The sequence below is a fragment of the Syzygium oleosum genome, unplaced genomic scaffold, assembly GCF_021117445.2.
Source record: "Syzygium oleosum isolate NSW1041296 unplaced genomic scaffold, Sole_v2.1 Sole_v2.37, whole genome shotgun sequence".
Lineage (NCBI taxonomy): Eukaryota > Viridiplantae > Streptophyta > Magnoliopsida > Myrtales > Myrtaceae > Syzygium > Syzygium oleosum.
In genome coordinates, this window is record NW_026607521.1 from 991,212 (window position 1) to 1,014,653 (window position 23,442).

The 23,442-nt window shown below is 37.7% G+C and overlaps 1 protein-coding gene and 1 long non-coding RNA gene across 2 annotated transcripts; one reads left to right on the forward strand and one right to left on the reverse strand.

Annotated features, from left to right (window-relative positions):
- Positions 1-717: 717 nt before the first annotated feature.
- On the forward strand, positions 718-2,744 carry LOC130135747 (uncharacterized). Its single transcript, XR_008814990.1, has 2 exons — positions 718-1,441; positions 2,164-2,744. It is a non-coding gene; the product is annotated as an uncharacterized LOC130135747 (long non-coding RNA).
- Positions 2,745-3,991: 1,247 nt separating this feature from the next.
- LOC115668487 (uncharacterized) lies at positions 3,992-22,622 on the reverse strand. The gene is made up of 6 exons (XM_056305408.1): positions 22,477-22,622; positions 21,812-21,883; positions 21,636-21,669; positions 19,267-21,025; positions 18,797-18,884; positions 3,992-4,031 (listed from the first exon to the last, which is right to left on the reverse strand). Exons 1-6 carry the CDS (start codon positions 22,563-22,565, stop codon positions 3,992-3,994), a joined length of 2,082 nt encoding a protein of 693 aa, XP_056161383.1. The 5' UTR covers positions 22,566-22,622.
- Positions 22,623-23,442: the final 820 nt, after the last annotated feature.

The window sequence follows — 23,442 nt, forward strand, 5'->3', positions numbered from 1 at the left end:
GGGTTAACCCGATGAAGTGGAGGAACTCTTCTTTCTTTCTTTTTCTTTTTCTTTTTTCTCTTTTTTTCTTTTTTTTTTCTCATTGTGGGTTAAATCATGATTGGGAATTTGGAATCATGGAGATCAATGATACTTATCACCCCGTTATAGCCTGGGTAATGAGGTTTTATTTCGTATAATTACGCTATTTGTGCAGTGTTTTATCTCCAAATTAAGCAAATCGAGTCACTTAATTGAATTATCAGATACAGCACAGCGTACGCGACATCCATTTGATTCTTTCAGTGAATAAGGTTGCGATAATAACATGGAAGTAGTGATTTCCAAATACCTCGATTCTTAAGAATTGTGAAAATAACCATTATTTTCATAATTATGGGGTCCAAAAAAGATATTATTGTCGAACTTTAGATAGCAACAAACTTAGCTAGATATTAGTTTATGTTATCGGTTACCTATTTAAAAGTGGATAAAACAAAAGAAACCTCAATAGATTTGGATTTTTTTCCCCAAAATAGATTTGGACTCGCTAACTCAGACATGGATGCCATATGGGTAGATTCAAACGACATTTCCAATGCTACTACATCTCGGAAGCTGGATAGGTAGATAATAAATAATAAGAACTGATGGCACATAGAGCCTGCAAAGACAAAATATCAATGTTTGAGATTTAAACTCAAGAAGGAATATTTCTTTGTATAGGTCTTATATACATATTGTCTCCCTCCATCTAAGGCTAAAGCTTTTGGATTGAATTTTGTGACATGGTATCAGAGCCGGTTTCCACCTTAATTTTTTTCACGTGTGAGACCCCCCGTTCATCAATTCCAAGTGCTGTTCTCAGTCTGGTTTGCACTTGAAAGGGGTTGTGAATGTATCCCATGCCACTTGTGTATACCTTCATAAAGGTCTATATATATGTTGTCTACCTTCACCTATGGTTTAGGTTTTTTGGTTGGACCTCATAGTCGTATTTTTAGTTGGTTGAGATTAATCAAATTCTTAAATGCAGAAACATATGTAAGTCTGTTATGTGATTCATTTAGTTGGTCGATTAGCTTTGACACATTTCAGTTCCCGGTTAAATATCAAATATGATGTCTTGGGACCATTTTTGGTTCCAAGTTTTCCGCAGTTGCGTGTCGTTACCTTGTTATTAGGTGAAACATTTTTCTTCTCTTAGATTGTGTCCTCAGAACGTGTTGAAGTAATTGCCTCAATCTTGATTTTTAAGGCAATGGATGAAGACATAGTTCTCTAGACCTATATTTAGAACTATAATTTAATGCGATGTTGTACAAATTTATTTTATGGACAGCTCATTTTAGCTTTTCTCTAATGCCAGATGCAAGGAGTGGTAAACTTTTTTGGCCGCATTTCAATTCTTATTGACCAAAATACTCAAGCCTTCCACATGTTTATGACAGCGCTTCTTCAGGTAGTCTTTTATGTCCCGTGGCTTCTCTGTTAAATGTAATTGCATAGTGACGTAATTATTGGGTTTTTCAGTCTCTATCTATTAAGAGGGTGAAATTATGATATTATGATTCAGCTACATAGACACTCTTTCACCTTAAACACCTGTTTCTCTCCCTGTCAAAGTTGACAATGCATAAAGTTTGTGTATCTCCCTGTGCGGAAATATGTACAAGCTCATGCCCATTGCGACGGTATTGTCCTGTCCGTATCGAGTATTCTGGAGTAAATTTGAATTAGGAAACCGCATTGCTTAAACTCTGTCAGTTTGCTGTGCAAGTTTCTTTAGTGGACTGCACTATGTAATTTAACTGAAGTGAAGGGGGCCGTAATGTTCATGGAGGAAAAGATAGATAGGTATTACTATACTGTTTGGTAAAAATTGGCTTGAAAGGAAAGTGCATTTGAAAAATAAATACATGATTAGGATCAAAGCTGAATCTGAGAGGGGAAAATTCTTTTTTTCCGCTTCTTCACTTTTTAAAGATGATGGAAATTTGAGACATGATTGGTTTCACTTGATGTCATTATCTGTAAAAGACCTTTAGCATGGTAAGAGCACTAGTACATTATGTTTTGTAACTTGTTTAGTACATTATGACTGTGAAAGCTTTTGTTAGGATTTTGTCTTCTTGTGATATTGTATTAATACTAAGCTCTCAGCAATCTGGTGTGTTACTGCAGCTTTTCGATCGATCTGGAATGTTATATGGTGAGCTTGCTAGATTTGTGTTGAGGTTGCTGGGGATCAGGACGAAGCCCAGGAAAGTCCACCCACCAGGCCCTGACGGACTTCCACTTCCTGGACCGGGCAACCCTCATGCCGTTCGGGGCTACAGTGAGGAACCAAAGGCCGCTCCGACTGGTTCTTGGGACAATGTTTGGGAAAATGATGCCTCTAGATAATGTTGGATCAGCTACTTTGCCTGAGTGCACACAGATTGGTCAAGAACGCAATTCCTGTGCGTGAGTGCCTGCGTGTGTGGATTTCTCGAGCGGACTGGATCTCTGTTGTGTTTTAGTGTAATTTGTTATCGTGCAGAAAGCACATATGATAAATAATAAAAGTGCGATGGCTTGGTTGAGAAATCTTGATTATAGTCGCAATAGCTACTGGAATGTGTTGAGTGAGAACTCATTCCTGTTAATTATGTTGCACCAGTGAATGTGTTGGAAACAGCAAATTAAAGGTTTGTTTTGGGAGGGTTGGACTGGCAAGAATATAGACCATTGGGAAATGATTTTCAATGGCGGTTGTTCGCGTACTTTTATTATCAAATGGTCTCTTACAACTTGGAATTGTGTGGGGAAGAAAGATCAATGACCTATTCAACCAGGTCTTTCCCTGTGCACCCTGTTTTATTATCAAATGGTCACTTTTATTATATAGGATGCTGAGCGTTCTCGCCCTAGTGAATAATTCTGTACGTGCCACCGATAACAATGTTCTTCGCATTACGACCTGCCATGAACAAGTTAAGCTCGTCTCACACACACCTCAACCAGAAATAAATAAGACATCCGCGCTTGACCAAAGACTTGGGCGCAACATTTGATCGAACCTGGGAAGCCACAAGGAGAGTTTATGTTCTCTGCTGAGTAAACTCGGCAATTTCCGAGGCTTGTGCACATCAGATGCGAGTCAGAACAACAAGGGGACTCTCCTTGCCAAACTTAGAGATTGAACTCAGGGAATTGATCTATAGCTGGTGTTAGGAAGAACAACATTCCGGGATTGAATATTGAGAAGGAGATTGGGAGATTCAACAACAGCTAGACTTTAAATTGGAGTTGCCGCATGTCTATAAGGTTAGACATATGAATTCTCCTGGGAAAAATGCTATTTAGTTACTAGAGCCTAGTCAACCAAAACACAGATTGAGAAGTAATATGGGTAAAATTAATGGAGTGCTCTTGTTTTTGCAAACCTACATTCCGTCTCAGAACAAAGAACCATGTTCGCAGAGCTCCTTTTCTCTCTGCTCTTGGATAGGAGTAGATTACTTCCTTTCACCCACATCTCTCATTGGAGGGAGGGGACATCGTGCACAGCTCATGCCGAGGTCGGCTCAATATAGGTGAATATGTCCCATGCAGACAGGCTATGACTCTCACAATTCCTTTGCCCGTAAGAGTCATCATATTGCCAGCCAAATTGGTCATGTGAGTGCCGACAGAGTAGTTATGTCCACAACCAGGAGACCTATGCCTTCCAAGCTGAGCCAATATCCATCCGAATCATGGCATCAGGATGGCCAACTGCTTTGAGATTACCATAGCATCCATTTCATCCACGAGGCATTAGGCATGAGGCCGAGTTGGTCTTCTTTCCCTGGCCGAACAAGTCAGCTTTTTGCGAGTCTTCTTATCTTTCCCCAGATAATTCCCCACAGAGGAAAAGTCTTCGACTCCCGCCATATGCAGCAATTAACTATGAAGCTTAATTCAAGCAAGATCCAGAGCTTACTCGAGGAACGAGGATATGATCCCCTTCCCATTGAGAGTTGACCTCTTAAGGAATGCTTGTGAACTCCTTCAATCTTTCCATCACACTGCACGAAAAAAAGGAAGAGTTTCGAGATAAAAGTACCAATTGGAAACAATAAACCGGACCTCGCAAAAAGAATCGACATGGCTTTGTGTTTTTTAGCCTCGAGACATGATCCCTCGGAAGCTTGCTATTGACGACTAAGGTGGGCCTAATTCTATTTAATTGATTAGAACTAAGCCTAAGCTATTTATCTAAAAATGAGGCTAAGTCTAAATTGATTTTATTTCTTGAGAATCGAAATTTTATATTGAAACTAATCCTAATGATGATTAAACTAACTATTACAATAGCGAGATCGGATTTGACATTGGTCTTAAATTACTGTCTTTAAGAGCCTCGGCCCCCTCCTCCATGGACCGCTTCGAGTGGCCTCCGTTGATGGTGTCAATTTCCATTCATTTAACTTATTTGCATAACGTGCACTCAATCATACAAAACAATCAACAATGTTCATCTAATCAAACATCGGAATAGCCTCGGGATCGGCTTTTGACTTTCAGGCATTACGATTATCTCAATCTCCCATTGATTAAGACTGATTGATTAATGGTTAATGACGATCGGCCACCACTTGCTTTTACATGACAACGGTCGCATCAATTAACCCTTAATTTGGTTCTAATCGATTTCCAATAGGCCACCCATCGAGCATGCATCGTACATAACATTCATCCAGCAAACACATGCATTTAATTAAACATGCATTTAGGTAATTTGACCTTGATTCTTAATCAATCATACAAGATGAAGCGAACCATCGAAGGGTCACTTATTCAGTTTAATACCAAATTTGGACTAATTATGCTCAAACTCAGTTAACCCATCAAAGGAAATCCAATTGAAATGATTCAAGCATCAATAGAAAGCTTAGGACGTACAGTTCAAAGTTCATGAAAAACCACATGACCCAGTTCTAAACCGAAAAACCCGAAATTGAGCAAAAAATACCCGACAGTTTGGAATTGACCCGGTTTTGACCAGCGAGATTAAAAAAATATGGAAAAATAGTTTGAAAATTCAAAAGTCTGCCAAATTTAAAAGACATCTTTCTCATTCAGTTATTAACAACTTTCATGTTTTAAAATTTCACAAACAAGCCCTCGAACTGTACGAAATTTGCATGTTTTCCCAGGGATTTCACTGAAAAACAGTTTTGTAGGCCGGGACCGACTTCTTCCCCCTAAAATTTTCTATTTGGTTCTCAAACTTTCCAAATCACTAATTAAGTCCCTAATGAACAACTTTTCAGTTTTGAGTGTTTGCAGAAAAGGACTCGAACTTCGTCGAATTTGCAAAACAAAGTCGATGAGTGTAGGAACCAGAAAAACAAATTAGATACAAAATCTAATCGTCTTTTTGGTTGATGCATAATGCCAATCCAATGATTTAAAATTTTTATTTTTTAAAAACTTGCAGTGTTGGCTACAATTTTTAGGAAGAACACTTTTCGAAATTTTGAACTCAGAAGATTAGAAAAATCTAAGAACCGAGAAAGGTCAGACAGACTCGAAATTCCTGTTTAATCTATTTGTGATCCTTAGGTCTATAACATGAATTAGCATGTTAATTTCGACCATAATTAATCAATTTCATTTGTTAAAGAACTCATTCAACATATTAAGTGTTCAACACCACAACAATCAATTTATAAGTTTGTATAGCCAGCTAAAAGTATTCAACGCTGTATTTTGAATATTTAGTGTTTCATTCTCTTGAGATTTCTAGTGTAGAGTTCTTGTTGTCTTGTACTCGTGAGAAGATTAAGTGTACAAGCTTGATTGCGGCATTTAGTCCTGATAGTGCGATCTATCATCTGATAGGATTAGTACTCGCAGGATGTAACTTATCTTGGTGATTACTAGTACAATCCAGCCCAAATTGTGGCTATTAGTTTGGAGAGTGGATGTACGCTTAGTAATAATGCCAAAGCACTATAAGTTGTTTTGTGCTCTCTTTACTTTTGCTGTTACATTATCTATTGGACATTCGTATAACCTGATATTTATCATATCAGCTTCTCCTAATTTCAAAGTATCGGTGCTGATTTCCACATAATTTTCAAAAGTTCATCAAAACAACCTATTCACCCCCTCTAGGTTTCTTAGTTAGTCTCAATAATTGGTATTAGAGCTCCGTTGCTTATTATTTGAAGTATATTACTTTTGAGCATAAAGATCTTTATCTATGGCTAACTTTGATGGTTTCTGTACAAGTGACTCTTGAGCACCTTGCAAGCCTCCATACTTTGATGGCAACAACTATCTCTGAAAGTAGAGAATGCAAGCTTACACTAAAGCAAGTGATTTCATCATGTGTGATGTGATCCAAAATGAATGGAAATAACAGTGCGAACTCCTGCTCAACAAGATGAAGAAAATAATCAAGCTACTGAAAGCCGCGAGCCTGCGGCTACTGCTACTCGTTTACAAGATGCTTAGAGAAGAACTGCTCAAAATGCTAAAGTTAAACATCTTTTTTATTGTACCTTATCTCCATATGAAGTTAACAAAATTTGATAGTGTATGTTGACACCTAATTTTGTCGACTCCGTAAATTGGTGCTTTTAAAATGTAAATGGGCCAAATTAGTGCAAAAGAGAGATAATAAGAGAGAATTATTAGAAAATGGGCAAAATTAGTGCAAAATAGTTTCTTCGTAAAGTGGGAGCTGTTGGTTAAATTGGGTAGTAGTTGAATAAATTTTCCTTAAATACTTTTTTTATAAAGTGGCAGCAATTGGTAAAAATATTTGAATAAAATTTCGTAAAATAGTTTCTTTACGAAGAACGCACAATAATGAGAATATAATAGGTACAAAAGTAATCCTTATAAATGTTCATAATGGAGAGAGATTATTTATAATATGTATACTTAAAGGATTCTTCACCGAATTATTCGAATAAAATTCCATAAAATAGTTTCCTTATAAGGCGGAAGTGAGATTTGTTGCTAAATTGGGAAATATTTGAAAGTATTTTTTTTTAAGTGAGAGTTGTTGGTAAAATTGGGGAATATCCGAAAATTCCTTAAAATAGTTTCCTTATGAGGCGAGAATGCACGATAATGAGAATATAATAGGTACAAAAGTAATCCTTATAAATGTTCATAATGGAGAAAGAATATTTATAATATGTATACTGAAAGGATTCTTCACCATAGTTTCCTTATGAGGCGAGAATGCACGATAATGAGAATATAATAGGTACAAAAGTAATCCTTATAAATGTTCATAATGGAGAAAGAATATTTATAATATGTATACTGAAAGGATTCTTCACCATAGTTTCCTTATGAGGCGAAAACGCACGATAATGAGAATATAATAGGTACAAAAGTAATCCTTATAAATGTTCATAATGGAGAAAGAATATTTATAATATGTATACTTAAAGGATTCTTTACCAAATTATTTGAATAAAAATACATAAAATAGTTTCCTTATAAGGTGGAATTGAGATTTGTTGCTAAATTGGGAAATATTTGAAAGTATTTTTTTTTTTAAGTGAGAGTTGTTGGTAAAATTGGGGAATATCCGAAAATTCCTTAAAATAGTTTCCTTATGAGGTGAGAATGCACGATAATGAGAATATAATAGGTACAAAAGTAATCCTTATAAATGTTCATAATGGAGAAAGAATATTTATAATATGTATACTGAAAGGATTCTTTACCATAGTTTCCTTATGAGGCGAGAATGCACGATAATGAGAATATAATAGGTACAAAAGTAATCCTTATAAATTTTCATAATGGAGAAAGAATATTTATAATATGTATACTGAAAGGATTCTTCACCATAGTTTCCTTATGAGGCGAGAACGCACAATAATGAGAATATAATAGGTACAAAAGTAATCCTTATAAATATTCATAATGGAGAAAGAATATTTATAATATGTATACTTAAAGGATTCTTTACCAAATTATTTGAATAAAAATCCATAAAATAGTTTCCTTCTAAGGTGGAATTGAGATTTGTTGCTAAATTGGAAAATATTTGAAAGTAATTTTTTTTAAGTGAGAGTTGTTGGTAAAATTGGGGAATATCCGAAAATTCCTTAAAATATTTTCCTTATGAGGCAAGAACGCACAATAATGAGAATATAATAGGTACAAAATTAATCCTTATAAATGCTCATAATGGAGAGAGAATATTTATAATAATGAGAATATAAACGCACAATAATGAGAATATAATAGGTACAAAATTAATCCTTATAAATGCTCATAATGGAGAGAGAATATTTATAATATATATATACTTGAAGGATTCTTCACCGAATTTCACTAATTATCATAACACTTCACAGTAATGAAATCTTTAACGCAATTCACGCTCGTCTTTGTCTTATCACTCTCCTTCATATCCTCTCTTCCACCAACGTACGCCACCCCTTTCAGGACGTACCATGTCCACATTGTCAACAACTTGCCCGGCGACTTCGCGCTGCTTTGCAAATCCGGTGATGATGATCTTGGGGCCCGGATCCTCCACCCAAATGAGGAGCAATTGATCCGTTTTAAGGTTAATATCTTTAGGACGACCCTCTTCTACTGCGCCGCCCGATGGGAGGAGCGATACAAGAAGTTCGACGCATTTAGGGCGCGTCGGGATGAGGACAGATGCGACAACGTGGATTGCTATTGGTCTGTGCGAGACAACGGGTTTCACTTCAGCAACGATAACACCACGTGGAGCCTCGAGTATACATGGGAATAACAATGCATCACATGTGTGATTGGAGATTGTTTTGATTGAATAAAATGACACGGAATAAAGTCAACTTGACTCGTATGTTTTCTATCGTTTGCAATTGCTTTGCATTGATGGCATTATATTATCCATTTGCGGGCTTCCTCATATCACAATGAAATCGAGGACTGAATTCACCCACAAGGATAATCAAAGACCGATTGACTTAGGTCAGATTAAATTCATCGAAAACCCATGGTTAAAACACTAAAAAGTCGCGGATACATTTTTACGTATTAATATTTCTTGGTGTCTCAAGTGTCTAAAAAAATCGACCATTCATCTTCATTTTTGTGGTTCTCAGTATCGATCGTGTTTTCTAGAATTGATAACTTTGACTACACTTAAAAATGCAAAAGAAAATTAGTTTAAATGTATCAAATACTAGTTTACAGCGTTAGGGCCAAACAAAAACCAAATGTCTCTAGTCACGCACCTCAAGCTATATTTTGGAAAGACAAAATAATGGAGAATCAAGAGATTTGTGGGACCACATCTCATCGTGTACATCAAATTAATAAGAACCGGTAACTTCTTCTCCCCTCTTTGTGTAATTAAACGAGTATAATAAACATTGGAATATATAACAATCAATTAGGCAATGTAAAATCAAGTGGGTCAAACCAAGTCTGGTTAATCAGGTTGACTTGGCTTGACCATGTCGATCTCGATTTGCCGTTTCGACCAAATTATGCCAAATTACCATGATTTTAGCAAAATTGATATAGAAATTGAGTTAATTTGACTTCATCAAATATGAATAGTGCTAATTGGCACTATTTATGAAGACCCTCTAAATTGGCGCTTAAAAATCAGCTTGAAATTGGCTTGAAATTTCAATGTGTTACGACCCCATGATCAAATGTCGAGAAGGAAATTAATCTAGAAAATGACTATAAATCAATGAATTTTCGAAATTGTTGATGGAGAGTCAAAATTCTCGATTTGACTAAAAAATCGATTCTCAATCATTTTTTTGTAAAATTTAAGAATTGAAAGTCTAATTAAGCTTATAAAGAATTAAATTTATGATTTTTCAATTTTTCGAAAAAAATGTTGACCAAGAGTTGACTTAGGGGTTGACCAAAAAAGTCAACTCAAAAAACAATCTTGGATTATTGGGGAAATCAATGTCTAAGTTTAGACAGAATGTAATGGAAGTTGAAAATTTTTGAAAAACAGTGAAATGACTTTTTTTGGCCAAGAAACGGGTCTTGTCATGATTAGGGGCTCCTAGTTTTACCCTAATCGGATTTGTCGGCTAAAATTCAAGTGTCAATAGCTACCTCTCTTTGAGAGGAATTTTTAAGAGGGAGCTCAAAGAAGTTCCTCTCAAAGACTGAATGATGCATGAATTTTTAATTGATTGACTCATTGAAAAGAAATGGCGTAAGAAATGACATTTGATTAGGGACGTACCTTGGTAAGGTACCTCAAACCTTTTCATCATTTGTACCGCATTTACGCATTCATGTTTTCACTCCTCTTTTGTGCCTGGTTTTTGAATAGAATTTTTTTTTTATGATGATGAGACCAATATGGGCAATAGGAATACTTACCTATTGATAATGCTATAAAGGAAAGTTTGAAGGCTGTGACCACTTGGAGGGTGAAGCTCTAAGGCTACAAACCTGAACATACTTCGAAAGGCTATTTGGAATCACCGTATCCAAGCTACAAGTTGTGATCACTTGGATGGTGAGGGACCAAGGCTACGAACTTGCTACACTTTAAAATACCATTAAAATCACCATGTCCAAAACAATAGGTTGTGTCCTCTTGGGGGGTGAAGCTCCAAGGCTCCAAACCTGCACATACTTAAAAAGGCTATTTGGAATCACCGTGTCCAAGTTACGAGTTGTGATTAATTGGATGGGGAGGGACCACGGCTACAAACCTACTACACTTTAAAATACCATTAAAATTACCATGTTCAAAACTACAGGTTGCGTCCTCTTGGTGGGCGAGGCTCCAAGGTTACAAGCATGCGTACTCTTGGGAAGACTATTAAAATCACCATATCCAAAACTACATGCTGCGGTCACTTGCGAAGGGCAAGGCTCCAAGGCTACAAACCTGTAAATGCTTTGAAATACCATTTAAAATAGAGTCATTCAAACTTACAGGTGGTTGTCACTTGGATGGTGAGGGTCCCAAGGCTACAAACAAGCGCATACTTTAAAGGACTATTAAATTCATCATAGCCACAACTGCAGGCTGTGTCCACTGCCAACAAATCTACATACGCTTAGAGAAACTATATAAAATCACCAGTAAAAAGGTTCCGAGATTTCATAAGCAAATCAAACGAAAAATGTAATCGATCACGAAGAAGTTGAATGTTATTCAAGAAATTGTTAACCGATTTTTTTGGTAAATGTCATCAGTTATCAAATTCCTTTGGAGGAGAATTTTCAACAAATTATCTTGGTTTACTCAAAGAGTTTGTTAAGATGCCAAATTGGAGGATCTTAATTATAAAGGTCTTCTCACAATTACTCGCAAAAGGCTTTTGTTCTCATTTATTGATGTGGGAAGTCATCCTTAAATACTCGGGATATCTCACATAATCCATGTCAAAGGCTTTTGGAAACATTCGCATTGAATACACTTCGATCAATCTAAAAGGTCTTTTAAGAGGACAGTGATTTTGGCTTCGTCGTGAGCTTACACAAAGGACAATCGCCTTGAGGCCAAGAAAGAAATGTTTATCAGTTCATCTTCATTGGGTTTACAAGTCAAGAACCTTGCAGATAAGATAAGAAACAATTGCTTCCACTCCTTCAAGTGGTAGCTTTCTTTGTGAAATCCTTGAATCCACTTGAACCATCTCGATAAGAAGAGACTTTCTAAGAGTTGTAATATAGGTCCGGTGAAAGGTTCAATAGGCTTGGAAAATTCTTTTAGGGGCTTAAAAGTTTATGATTATCATGACATCATTACCAACGAATCAATTTTTTATAAATCATCCAACTCATCTCGGAAGTCCAAAAGTCCATTGGTTAGTCTTTCATTTGAAACTCAAGAGCTTCGCTCTTTTTTAAATGTCTTTGCATTTGCATTGATTTTCTTTCCTCATAAGAATTTTATTTTTAATGTAACTTTTTTCTTTTTTTCTTGGACATTGGCCTTACTTTTTTCAGACACGCTGCTTTTTCTTACCCCCTAGTTCCCATTTTCTTTTGACTTTTTAATTCTTTTGATTCTTTGGCCCTTTAAGGGTGCGAATGTTAAACTTTCTCTTCCCTAGCCCTATTTCTATTCCCCGGACGAGTTTCTGAGCAAAAGGTAGTGTTTAATAACGACACAAAATTTCCATTCCCAGAATAAAAATTCGTTTAATAGGTTATTCTTGAATTTCTGTTCCCGATGCCGGCTGGTCGGCGATCGGCACCGGTGGACGGGTGAGCAAGGGGCGAGTGGTCAGTAGATGGCGGTGGGCAGAGGGGGATAGCAGGCAAGTGACGGAGGACAACCAGCGAGCGGTGGGGGCGGATGGCCAGCGAGTGGTAGCGGACGACCGGCGGGCTGCGGACGGGCTGGGGTGAATGGACGGCGGTGGGTGAAGGAGGATAGTGGGTAGGCGGCAGCGAGCAGCGACAGCTAGCAGACAGGCAGCCAATGGATAGGCGGTGGGCAATGAGAGCAAGCAATAAAAGAAAGTTGTTATTTCAGTTTTTGTTCTAGAAATAGAAAAGTAGAAAATTTTAATTTCTTATTTCTGTTCCAAACCTATTTCTAGGCGAAAAATTTGTCTTGGAAATGGAAAAATAAAATTATTTTACCAAACGGATTTATGTTCCAAACCTGTTCTAAAAAAAAAAACGGAGAAACGGAATGGTTATCATTCGTGCCCTAAGACTCTAAAGACATTTTTCTCAAATTACCAATTCTTTTGGGAAATCACATGCCTTTCCCCAATTTAAGGAGATAATGACCGCTTGAGCTAAGAAATGAATATTTCGACTCAACTTGGCCAAGCAAAGGGAAATACATTACTTGGATAGTGAAATGAATGCTTTTCTTCATTTTGGATGCTTGAAACTTCCATGAAAATTCCCATGACGTTACCATAAAAAAGTTGATGAAAGTGAAGGTAATGAAATCTTTCTTAAACTTTTTCTCCGAATAAAACCTCCGGTACTTGCCCCAATGTGGGGTGGTTCTTAACATGAATATTTGAAAATTCTCCTTATTCGGACTCAAAATGGCTAGTAAGGGATATCTTTAGTGTTTAGGAAAAGAGAAGGAGACACCTTTCGTCATTTCGATCCATGTATTCCTTGTGAATAAATTCTTTGTCCTAAAACACGGTTTCCTTTTCGATCCACTCAACTCTCAAAAATGTGTATAAGGGACATGTTTAGGCATAGCTTGCCTTTTGTCATCCTAAGCACTCCCCGTTGGCATGCTTAACATTCTCTTTTTTAATTTCAAAATCACTTGTTTAAATTATCCTTCATTGGGACTTTTGATGCATGATGCATGTACCACTGCATGCATGGATGAACAATTTTAGAATGTCAAACAAAACTCTTGAAGACTGGTTTCAAAATTGTTTTATACTCACTTTGAGTCTTGAACTTGGAATTATTTTTCAACCAAGGGTATCATTCAAGGATTTTGAAGGAAAAACTTCAAATGTTCATTTTGGATTCTGAACTTGGGAAAGCATTAAAAGTTTTCTTTTTCTTGAACAATTTTCTTTTGTTAAAATTTTATTCTTACTTGGAGTTTTTAGGATACTTACCTGCACAGTGCCAGCAGGTTAAAAGAGATTATGTTAATGAATATCTCCTGAGAATGACACATGACGTTACCCTTACTCTTGTTCCTCAAGTTTTTGACGTTTTCCCTATCAAGAGAAAGGAAATTATGTCAGAAATGTGTTCAGGAACGGTGACTTGGAACTGATACAATTTACCCTTCATTGAATCCATTGTTTGATTATTGCTTTAGCTTCTTCGAAGGCTAGTAAAAATGAATCGAATTCATGTTAGAAATGGAATGAAGAAAGGTAAATTGAGAACGGATACTCAGTTACCCTTCTCCATTTTGTTGCTTGGGCTTTTCATTTGTAACTCCTCCATCGTCCATAAGATGATTTGCCCCTACATCTGCCAGGTACATGCTTCTTTTAAATCTCACCCCCATGTTTGGTTGCATCGATGCCGCTTGCCCTAGCTAGATTTTTTAGTATGGTCGATGTTCCTCCATGTCCTCTTGTGATTTCTCGTTTGTTTTCCATTGCCACTTGTTTGGGTTTCTCTTCTTTTCACCTGTATGTCAAAAATGATATGTTAGTCTACAATTTGAATCAATTTGAGTTTAGGAATGAACTACCCCCTTTGATTATTAGAAATGAGACGTCGTCTCTTTGACATGTCCATTATCTTCAATCATCTCGACTACTTGTGTCATCGACCATTTTCACCTATCTACAAGAGAAATGGATGAGCAAGTTAGTTCGTATGCGAGACGCTTTCATTGGAATGACTATGTTTACCATCTTTGAAGCAGCATTCCTCGGGATCATTCTGCAAGAATGATTAGGTAAGAGAAATCAACATATATGCATGAATGTTTTGAAAATTATTTTTGAAAACAAAGACATTCACAAAATACGTGATATGTCTCAACAGAAAACAATGTTTGAAAATGCTTTAAAACTTAGTCTTAATATCCTTGGACTTCCTCATTCGGCAAAAACTTTGAAACTAGGAAACGTGTGAAAGCCCAGTCCTCAAGGATCATCATAGGACTGGTTTGGGAATGCCCCATATGTCCTTAATAAAATATATGCATGCTTTATTGAATATTAAAATAACAAGGCCGCATTACAACATAGACTACTGCAGACCAACGGCTCAAGCTCCGAATGTCGTAGAGTTTTTAACACGAATAGAAAAAAGGAATTGAAATAACATATAATTCCCAAGCAGGGAAAGGAAAACATGAAATGAAAAACTTTTCAAGCAAGAGCTTCTCTACGCCAAAGGGTGGATGGATGTGCTTCTAAGTGGCTTAGCAATATCGGTCACGATCATATGCACGGTTCCAAGGTGATTAGATCACATGTTTTCTTGCACATTTCGTGGAGCATTTTCGAAAGATAATATCCTTTTATCAAGCAAATTTTAGACTTTGACCCTCAGGATCAAACGGTTGTCGGTGTCATGGCCATTTTCTCCCATGTGATACTCATATGATGTGGACATATCAAATCCAATAAATTTGGGGGTTTTTGTCTCGGAATTTCTTTGGCTACCATCCTCCTTTCGAGGATTGTCACAACCTCCCTGCTCGGGTAATTAAAATTTAGGTGTCAACAAGGATCATCGGCAATAACTCGGATAATGGTTTAGGTAGCGGAGAGAATTGTCTTCGCGGTGCTCTTCTTTTCGGCTTGTAGTTCTGAGGTGCACCGGAAATCCATGCTATTTGACAAAGCCATATTATTTGCTAAAGAATGGACTAGTATAGTTTAATCAGAGTAGTCATAAAAGATTATAAAGGATTAATTCCGTATCTACAAGACTATGTAAAAAAAAACCAAATTGATTCGACTCACAGAGCACAAATATCAATTTGACCAAAATTAAAATTTACGGATCATTGAACATTGATTTAGAGTTCAAGGACTAAATTTTGGAAGTGTCTCTTCTATTATTAATGCTAGAGAATATGAAATCGAGTTGTAAAAGAGATTGTACATCTTTATTGAATATTTAAAAATAATTCACTGGTTACAGTAGCTGATTGAAGTTTGTTGCATCATTTTTGCAATAAATCTCTGTATCATTTGTTGTTCAATTTTGTAAAGTGATGCTTATGTTGATCTTAAACTGGGTCCTTTTCTTCTGGGGAAAGTACCAAAAATATATCTCATTGCGAACCAAATGACTACTTATTACCTCTATTTATACGGAAACCATTCACATACACTCTCAGCAAAACCGTACATTGAAAACACCACATTGCCCCTCCTTACAAATTCATTTTAGCATTTTGCTTAGGGTGTGGTGGTTTTTATTATTTTTAGTTGATTTTTGAGTATTTTGGGAGGTCAACGTTGTATTTATGTATTGTCCCGTATAACTAATAAGAAGTTCTCAATCTATATTGATAAGTTTTTATAAATGACTTTTTTTGGCCAAGAAACGGGCCTGGTCGCGATTAGGATTTCCAAGTCTCGGGTTTTTATGTTTTTTGGACTTGGCGGTGAAAATTCAGGTGTCAACACATGCACTATATTGTATCATCACATGGGCACCCACAACCATAAAATAGCATAGACTCTCACTTGTATCGGTAAAACTTACAATCGTGTATTAGAGGTCAAGCTTGTTATATCCCTTTGCACCGTAAGTTTATCGTGGTCACTTGCAATCTTTCAATATCTTGTAATCTTTCGATCATTTAATCATATTGTCATTTATATTTTTATTTTCCTTAGATATATCAATCAATCAGACATATTGTCATTTATATGCACAAAGGGCTCAGGGTTACCCGGAGGTGATTGGCGGCACAGCTTCTATCGGAAATGGTGGCAGTACAATGTTGGTTGTGGTTGATAGAGCTCACCGCACGGAGAGAGAGAGAGAGAGAGAGAGAGAGAGAGAGAGAGAGAGAGAGAGAGAGAGAGAGAGAGAGAGAGAGAGAGAGAGAGAGTGTGTGTGTGTGTGTGTGTGTGTGTGTGTGTGTGTGTGTGTGTGTGTGTGTGTGTGTGAGGTGAGAGGAAAGAGGGACAGGGGGGGTTTTGGGTTTGTATATCATGCCTGCTCAATTAAGCCGAAACCCACTTGAAAACAAACCAAATCTAAAACTATTTAAATAAGTCAAGCCCATATTTAACAAAATTTCAACTTAAGCCCATTTCCCATTTTTTCATTCTTTCTGTTTTTTTTTTCTTTTTTCTTCTTTGTTCGATGCTTTTTTAACCTTCGTCTTCTTCCTCGCAGCCTCACCGAGGGCTGCCCAGCAACCTTCAATATCTCCATGAACACCAAAACCAATTGGAATATACACAGAACATCATACCGGGACCTCGACAACCGGAGTTCATCAAACTAGAGCATCAGAATAATGAACACAGACTCTTCTGCCGATCGTCCCATCTACGGCCCGACCTCCACGCACAGGCACGAGGAACAAGAGGGAAAGTTAACTAATGCAATGAAAACTCAGTCGCGTCACTCGAAGCTCAAATCAGTATGTCGAGAACATACCCTCGTCACGAACGCCATTGAGTCGCCGAAGTAAGACCCAGAACATACACAAAGGAAATGTGTCCATATACCACCTCATCGAAACGAAATATACCCAGAATCAGGCCTAAATACTAACACAACGATGAATAATGTAGTAATGTGCGTCCGATAAATAATGGAAGTTTGAGAGCTCGGTGGAGAAATCTTTGTTTTAATTACAAGAGCTCCTGGAACGCGTCGACTAAGAAGAACGCATCCGTGTTAGTTATATCGCGCCATTGAATCTAAAGTGCAGGAAACAGCAAATCGAAAGATTGTTTTGGGAGGGTTAAACTAGGAAGAATGTAGACCATTTGGAATGATTTTAATAGGGGGTTGTTCGCATACCTCTTTACTATCGAATGATCTCTTACAACCTGAAATGGTGTAGGGAAGAAAGATAAACGACCCGTTCAACCAGGTCTTTGCATTCTGAAGTCAGTACGTTTTTGAATGCTGAGCATCTGAATAATTTTCAAAGTGCCACAAATACACTGTTTTTCACGCCATGAGCTGCCATGGACAAGTTAAGCCCGTCTCGCGCACACACCTCAACCAGAAATAAGTAAGTGAAAAAGCATAGAAAGAATGCCTCACTCGACCTAGAGTTCGAGCATAAAACCAAGAGAAAACCAACGACTTTGTGCGCGACATTTATACGGACCTGGGAAGCCACGAGGAGCGTCCATGTGTCTGTGCTGAGTGGATTCGGATATTTCATAAGCCCTTGCACATCAGTTGCGAGTCGCAAGAACATGAAACTTTTTTCCTCGCAAAACAGACATCAGCTCGATATTAGGTGAATATGTCCCACACAAACAGGCTATGATTCTCGCAATTCATTTCCCCTTAAGAGCTGCAGTGCCAAATAGGCTATGTGAGTGCCGACAGAGAAGCAATGTCCACGACCAGGAGACCTATACCTTCCAAGCTGAGCCAATATCCATCCGAATCATGGCATCAGGATGGCTAACTGCTTTGAGATTACCATAGGATCCATTTCATCCATGAGGCATGAGGCCTAGCGGGTCTTCTTTCCCTGGCCAAACAAGTCAGCTTTTTGCGAGTCTTCTCATCTTTCCCCAGATAATTCCCCATGGAGGCAAAGTCATCAACTCCCGCCATATGCAGCCATTAACTATGGAGCTTAATTCAAGCAAGATTCCAGAGCTTACTTGAGGAACGAGGATATGATCCCCTTCCCATTGAGAGTAGACCTCTAAGGAATTCCTGTGAACTCCTTCAATCTTTACATCACACTGCATGAAACAGGATGAGTTTCAAGATACAAGTACCAATGCGAAACAATAAACCGGACCTCACAAAACTCATTTATAAATCCCAGAAATGATCGCAATATTTGCAGTGGCCTCATATAACATCACATTCTAAAGTATGGCACTAGCAGTATTACCTTATGATGTGATCATTGTTTTTTCTACTATTCAAATTCATGAGCAGAGGGTGAGGGAGTAAGGTAGGAATCATGCTCAAGACCACCACCTATACCTTATGCAATATTACTGATAAAGAAAAGAACGTATGAAACTATTCTTTAGGGGAAATACTAAAACTAGTAGATAGGTCAGAAGTAATCTTTCATTCGTTAGATTTGACAAACCATCTCTTGAATCTAGCTTTGTAGCAATGGCAACCCCCTCGTAACCCTTTGATGAATTTTATCTTAAATATTCAAAAGAATAAAAAGAACATATGGAACAAGATTTTGCCAATAAGTGGGATAAGGAAAACTCTGTCATACCTCTTCTTGAGGCATGGAACTAGATTTTCGAGTGCTCTATGGATGACAAAATCTTCTGAGCCCTCGTGATGACTAGAATCCTTCTTTTCTGCAATTGTACACAATTAGCCATTATCAGTCATTAACACAAACTTCTGCTGACAATCTAAAAATGTAAAGCAATAAATGCTGGGAGTAACAATAGCCACGTTGTTTATTTGATGTCATTCACCAAGTACCTTTTAAAATGATATGGATGGTTACAATGGTTACTGTGGTGATGAATTGGTTAAAACAAAAAGGCACCTCTACCATGATATAAGTTACTGAGAGGCAACCAATCACTCAGTCACCATTCTTACAATGAAAACTGATGTTTCCTCAAATATAATTTGAACAAAGTTTGGGAACAATGACACTGTTTCAACAGTAAAGCATGAATCCCTTTTCTTCAATGTTGTCTCTCTAAGGATAAAGCTTGGTTGGTATACCTTCATGAACTTCTTCATTGGACTGATCACGCCCCAGATATGAACTCTCATTCATTTCTAGATTCAAACCTTCTCTTTGTGCAAATTCTTCCAACATATAACCTACCAAATTATAGGCAATTATACTTGTTTCATCACAAGCTTCCTGGACAGCAAGGTATCGATTTATGCAAGTGCTTGGTCTGTTCAAGACATCCCTTTGTTGATTCTTCAGTTCATCATCTTCAGCTTTGTGTCTCTCGAGAGATTTTGCAAACCCTGTGTTGGGTGACAGAAAAGAGAAGGGACCATCGCCATTGGTTTTAGCAGAACTAAAGTTGCTCAATGGCTTTAAATTATCTACATCCATGCTATTCAAGCCTTCAGAACTCTTTGAATCTTGGAATAACAAGGAAGAACTGCTATACCAAGCAGCAGTGGAGGCAATACCGGGTGAGATATCTGGCTCAGATTTAATTGCAGCAGCACTGTAAAACACTTTCCTTAGGGTGTGACTGGGAGAACTACCATTACCCTTAATATTAATAAAAGGCAGGTTGGAGCTATCAGTAATAGACTCTCCAGTACCTTCCACTGGAAACAATGAATCAATGTTGTCAGACCTTCCACTATTTAATATCCTTGTATGTCTCTCATCTTCGTAATCGGAGTCAGCGTCATCATCACTTTCTTCCAATTCTTCCATATAAGCATTGGCGAAATCTGTATCATACCCAATTTCCGGAAGCAAATCCCAGACATTCTGCTTCATATGGGCACTAACAAGCAAAACGCATTCTACTTCTTCTTCAACTTCCTCCTTAGGAAAGGATGAAGGTGGTGCAGTTCGAGAATTCCTGTTAATAAAAGCCAGACTCTCCAATAAAGACCTTGGGATCACATCCAAATCAGAGCATTCGAAAAGATACTCAGTCAAAACGTTCTTGACTGCTGTTCTTAGACGACTATTTGAGACTTTAGCACTGGGGTCCAGCAGTGACTGAAAAACTTTCAGCTCCTGAAATCTAACTTTTGAGTTCAGTAGCCAAACAGCCTTCACAATTTCATCCTGCAAACTTCTAATTTCTGGTGCAAATTGGTAAAACTCCATTCCTGTGGAACTTTGAAAGCCTGATGCTAGCTTTAAAGATAACGCTGCTATAGCCATTGCTTTAGCTAGTGGTTCTGGTATACAATCTCTTGAACCAAGATCCAGCAACATGTTTCTACTAGTTTTCCTCACTTTTTTTATCAGATCATCTCGGCTCCGTCCACTTTTGAAGGGCTCCAACCGAGGAACTCTCCCCTGTACACGTCTTAGTTTCCTATACATTGCAATCAGAGCTGGCGTAGAGAGTTCCTCAAGTCTACCCAGGAGCTTTAAAGCGGCTGCCCTTTGAGAATGAGATGTAGGAGCCAAATGATTCAGACAGTTTCCTCGGAAATTTCGTGGGTCATTTAGAAGTTGATAGAGCTTCTTAAAAGTAGCATTATCCCATTGAGTGTTCTTTTCAATATGGCATACTTTACGGACAGTTTGCCTAACAAGTTTCTTCATCTTCCAGCGAGTTTTGTCAAACTCAACAGACCCCCTAGTAACAATCATAGCAAAATGATAAAGGCCCTTATTGGTCATATCATTTAGATGAGATAGAATTTCCTTCAGCAAATTAGGCATGTCAGACGATTTAACAATTTCTGCACCACCACTGCATCCTCGCTCCATATCATGTGATAAGATAGCTTCTTCAACATGCATCTTTGCAGTCTCATAGAATATCTGAAAATAAAGACAAGGTACTATTACAGTGAAGAACAGTGCCAATGTCAAACTAGGCTGGAATTTGGAATTTCCTACTGCTAAGCAAATAAAGAGATGCGACTAACACAAACCAAGGAAGCGCCAAGCCAATTAAGAAACGATTGCAAGGGAAGAGACCTAAATAAGGAACTTGCACTTGTTTGGGAAAAATATACGAATCTCATGAGTACTTCTAAGAAACCAAATAGGTAATTATAAAACCACTGGAAGCCACGTGAAAACGCAGATCATTTCAAGCCAAAGACTGTTGAAGCTATGCTTTGAAGAAAAACAGAACAACAAGTAGTAGCAGTAGTAGTAAATAAGACAAAGGAAAATGTTCTTTTCCACCAGCAACTAATGACAGTCGATAACAAATAGAAACTGTTAGGCACATCCACGAAGCTTCCCTAGTTAAAACCTTTTCTACTTATAGTTTCTGGTGCACAGAAGAGGCTTTAAATAAGCATCTCATACTCAACTTAGATTGATACAGCCTGAAATGCTAGAGAAAAAGAGGAAAATAAGACCAAATACAATATATCATAATGAATCCCGAAATGGCTTGATACTTGACACAAGAACTTACATCATCTTCCCTGAGCATCGATTCACGTAGGACCCTGAAAATGCACCGACAAATTCCTAACGTGAATTTCATGATTCTATACGTATATATGAAAACAAAGAAAAAGGACCAGTTTAGAATCTACCATGACACAAAAGCAGTGTAGAATTAGCTTGCCCAAAAACAAAGAAACTTACCTTTTCTTTAAAAACTTCGGCCCTTCCAAATGCTTTAACTCTGACTTGGACAATGGTACCCCCATCAACCACCTACACGCAGTTTCAAAATAAAACCGTCAACTCACGACGAGAACATTGCATATCTAATTGGTTCTTCTGAGTCAATCGAATTGACCAGAAAACTTGAGAAGCATGTTGCTATCCAATTCAACCCAAAAAAAAAGAAAAACATAAAATTCGCAGGGGAAAAGAAACGGAGAAATAGTAGGAAGAACAAATACTTCAAAAAGGAAGAGAGTTCGAGAGAGAGAAGGCTTCAATTCACTCCGCTACTTCGATCTTGTCACATCAAATCCAACAAAAAAATCAGCTGGAAAAAGAAGGAAAATCAAACAAAAAATCAACAAACCCTCATCTGATTAACAGAATTCTATCAACAAACTAGCACCTTTCCCCACGCGTCAGAGCACTTCATCGAGAAGCTCCAGATTAAAACCACTCAGCAGTCCTAATACCTTAGAACTCCAATGTCCTCTTCAATCAATCCTCTCCTTCCGGAAAAAGAAGAAAGAAGATTGCATCGAACCTAAAGATGCGCGCAACAGCGACACTCCATCAATACACGCGCATGCATCGTACAAACGAGAAAGTCAAGACAATCCAAACGCGTAGAAGCAAAGGACCTTCTCTTGAGCGCGAGCTGCTTCTCTTGATGCTTGATTTGCGACAGTATCGAATCGCAGTCCGTGTGGTACAGCCCCAAACCAGCCATGATCGATCGATCGAGATCGAGGTCGCGATCGAGAGAGATAGAGATTAGGGTTTCTGCGGGTGTTTGTAGCATGCGCGCCGGAGAGACGGAAGAGTTCGTTGAGCAACGGCTTTGGGGGAAAACGGGATGCAACCCGGGGAAAAAAAATAAAAATAAAAACGGGGCAAGAGATTCCGGTTCGGTTTGGGTCGGGTTAACCCGATGAAGTGGAGGAACTCTTCTTTCTTTCTTTTTCTTTTTCTTTTTTCTCTTTTTTTCTTTTTTTTTTCTCATTGTGGGTTAAATCATGATTGGGAATTTGGAATCATGGAGATCAATGATACTTATCACCCCGTTATAGACTGGGTAATGAGGTTTTATTTCGTATAATTACGCTATTTGTGCAGTTTTTTATCTCCAAATTAAGCAAATCGAGTCACTTAATTGAATTATCAGATACAGCACAGCGTACGCGACATCCATTTGATTCTTTCAGTGAATAAGGTTGCGATAATAACATGGAAGTAGTGATTTCCAAATACCTCGATTCTTAAGAATTGTGAAAATAACCATTATTTTCATAATTATGGGGTCCAAAAAAGATATTATTGTCGAACTTTAGATAGCAACAAACTTAGCTAGATATTAGTTTATGTTATCGGTTACCTATTTAAAAGTGGATAAAACAAAAGAAACCTCAATAGATTTGGATTTTTTTCCCCAAAATAGATTTGGACTCGCTAACTCAGACATGGATGCCATATGGGTAGATTCAAACGACATTTCGAATGCTACTACATCTCGGAAGCTGGATAGGAATATGATAAATAATAAGAACTGATGGCACATAGAGCCTGCAAAGACAAAATATCAATGTTTGAGATTTAAACTCAAGAAG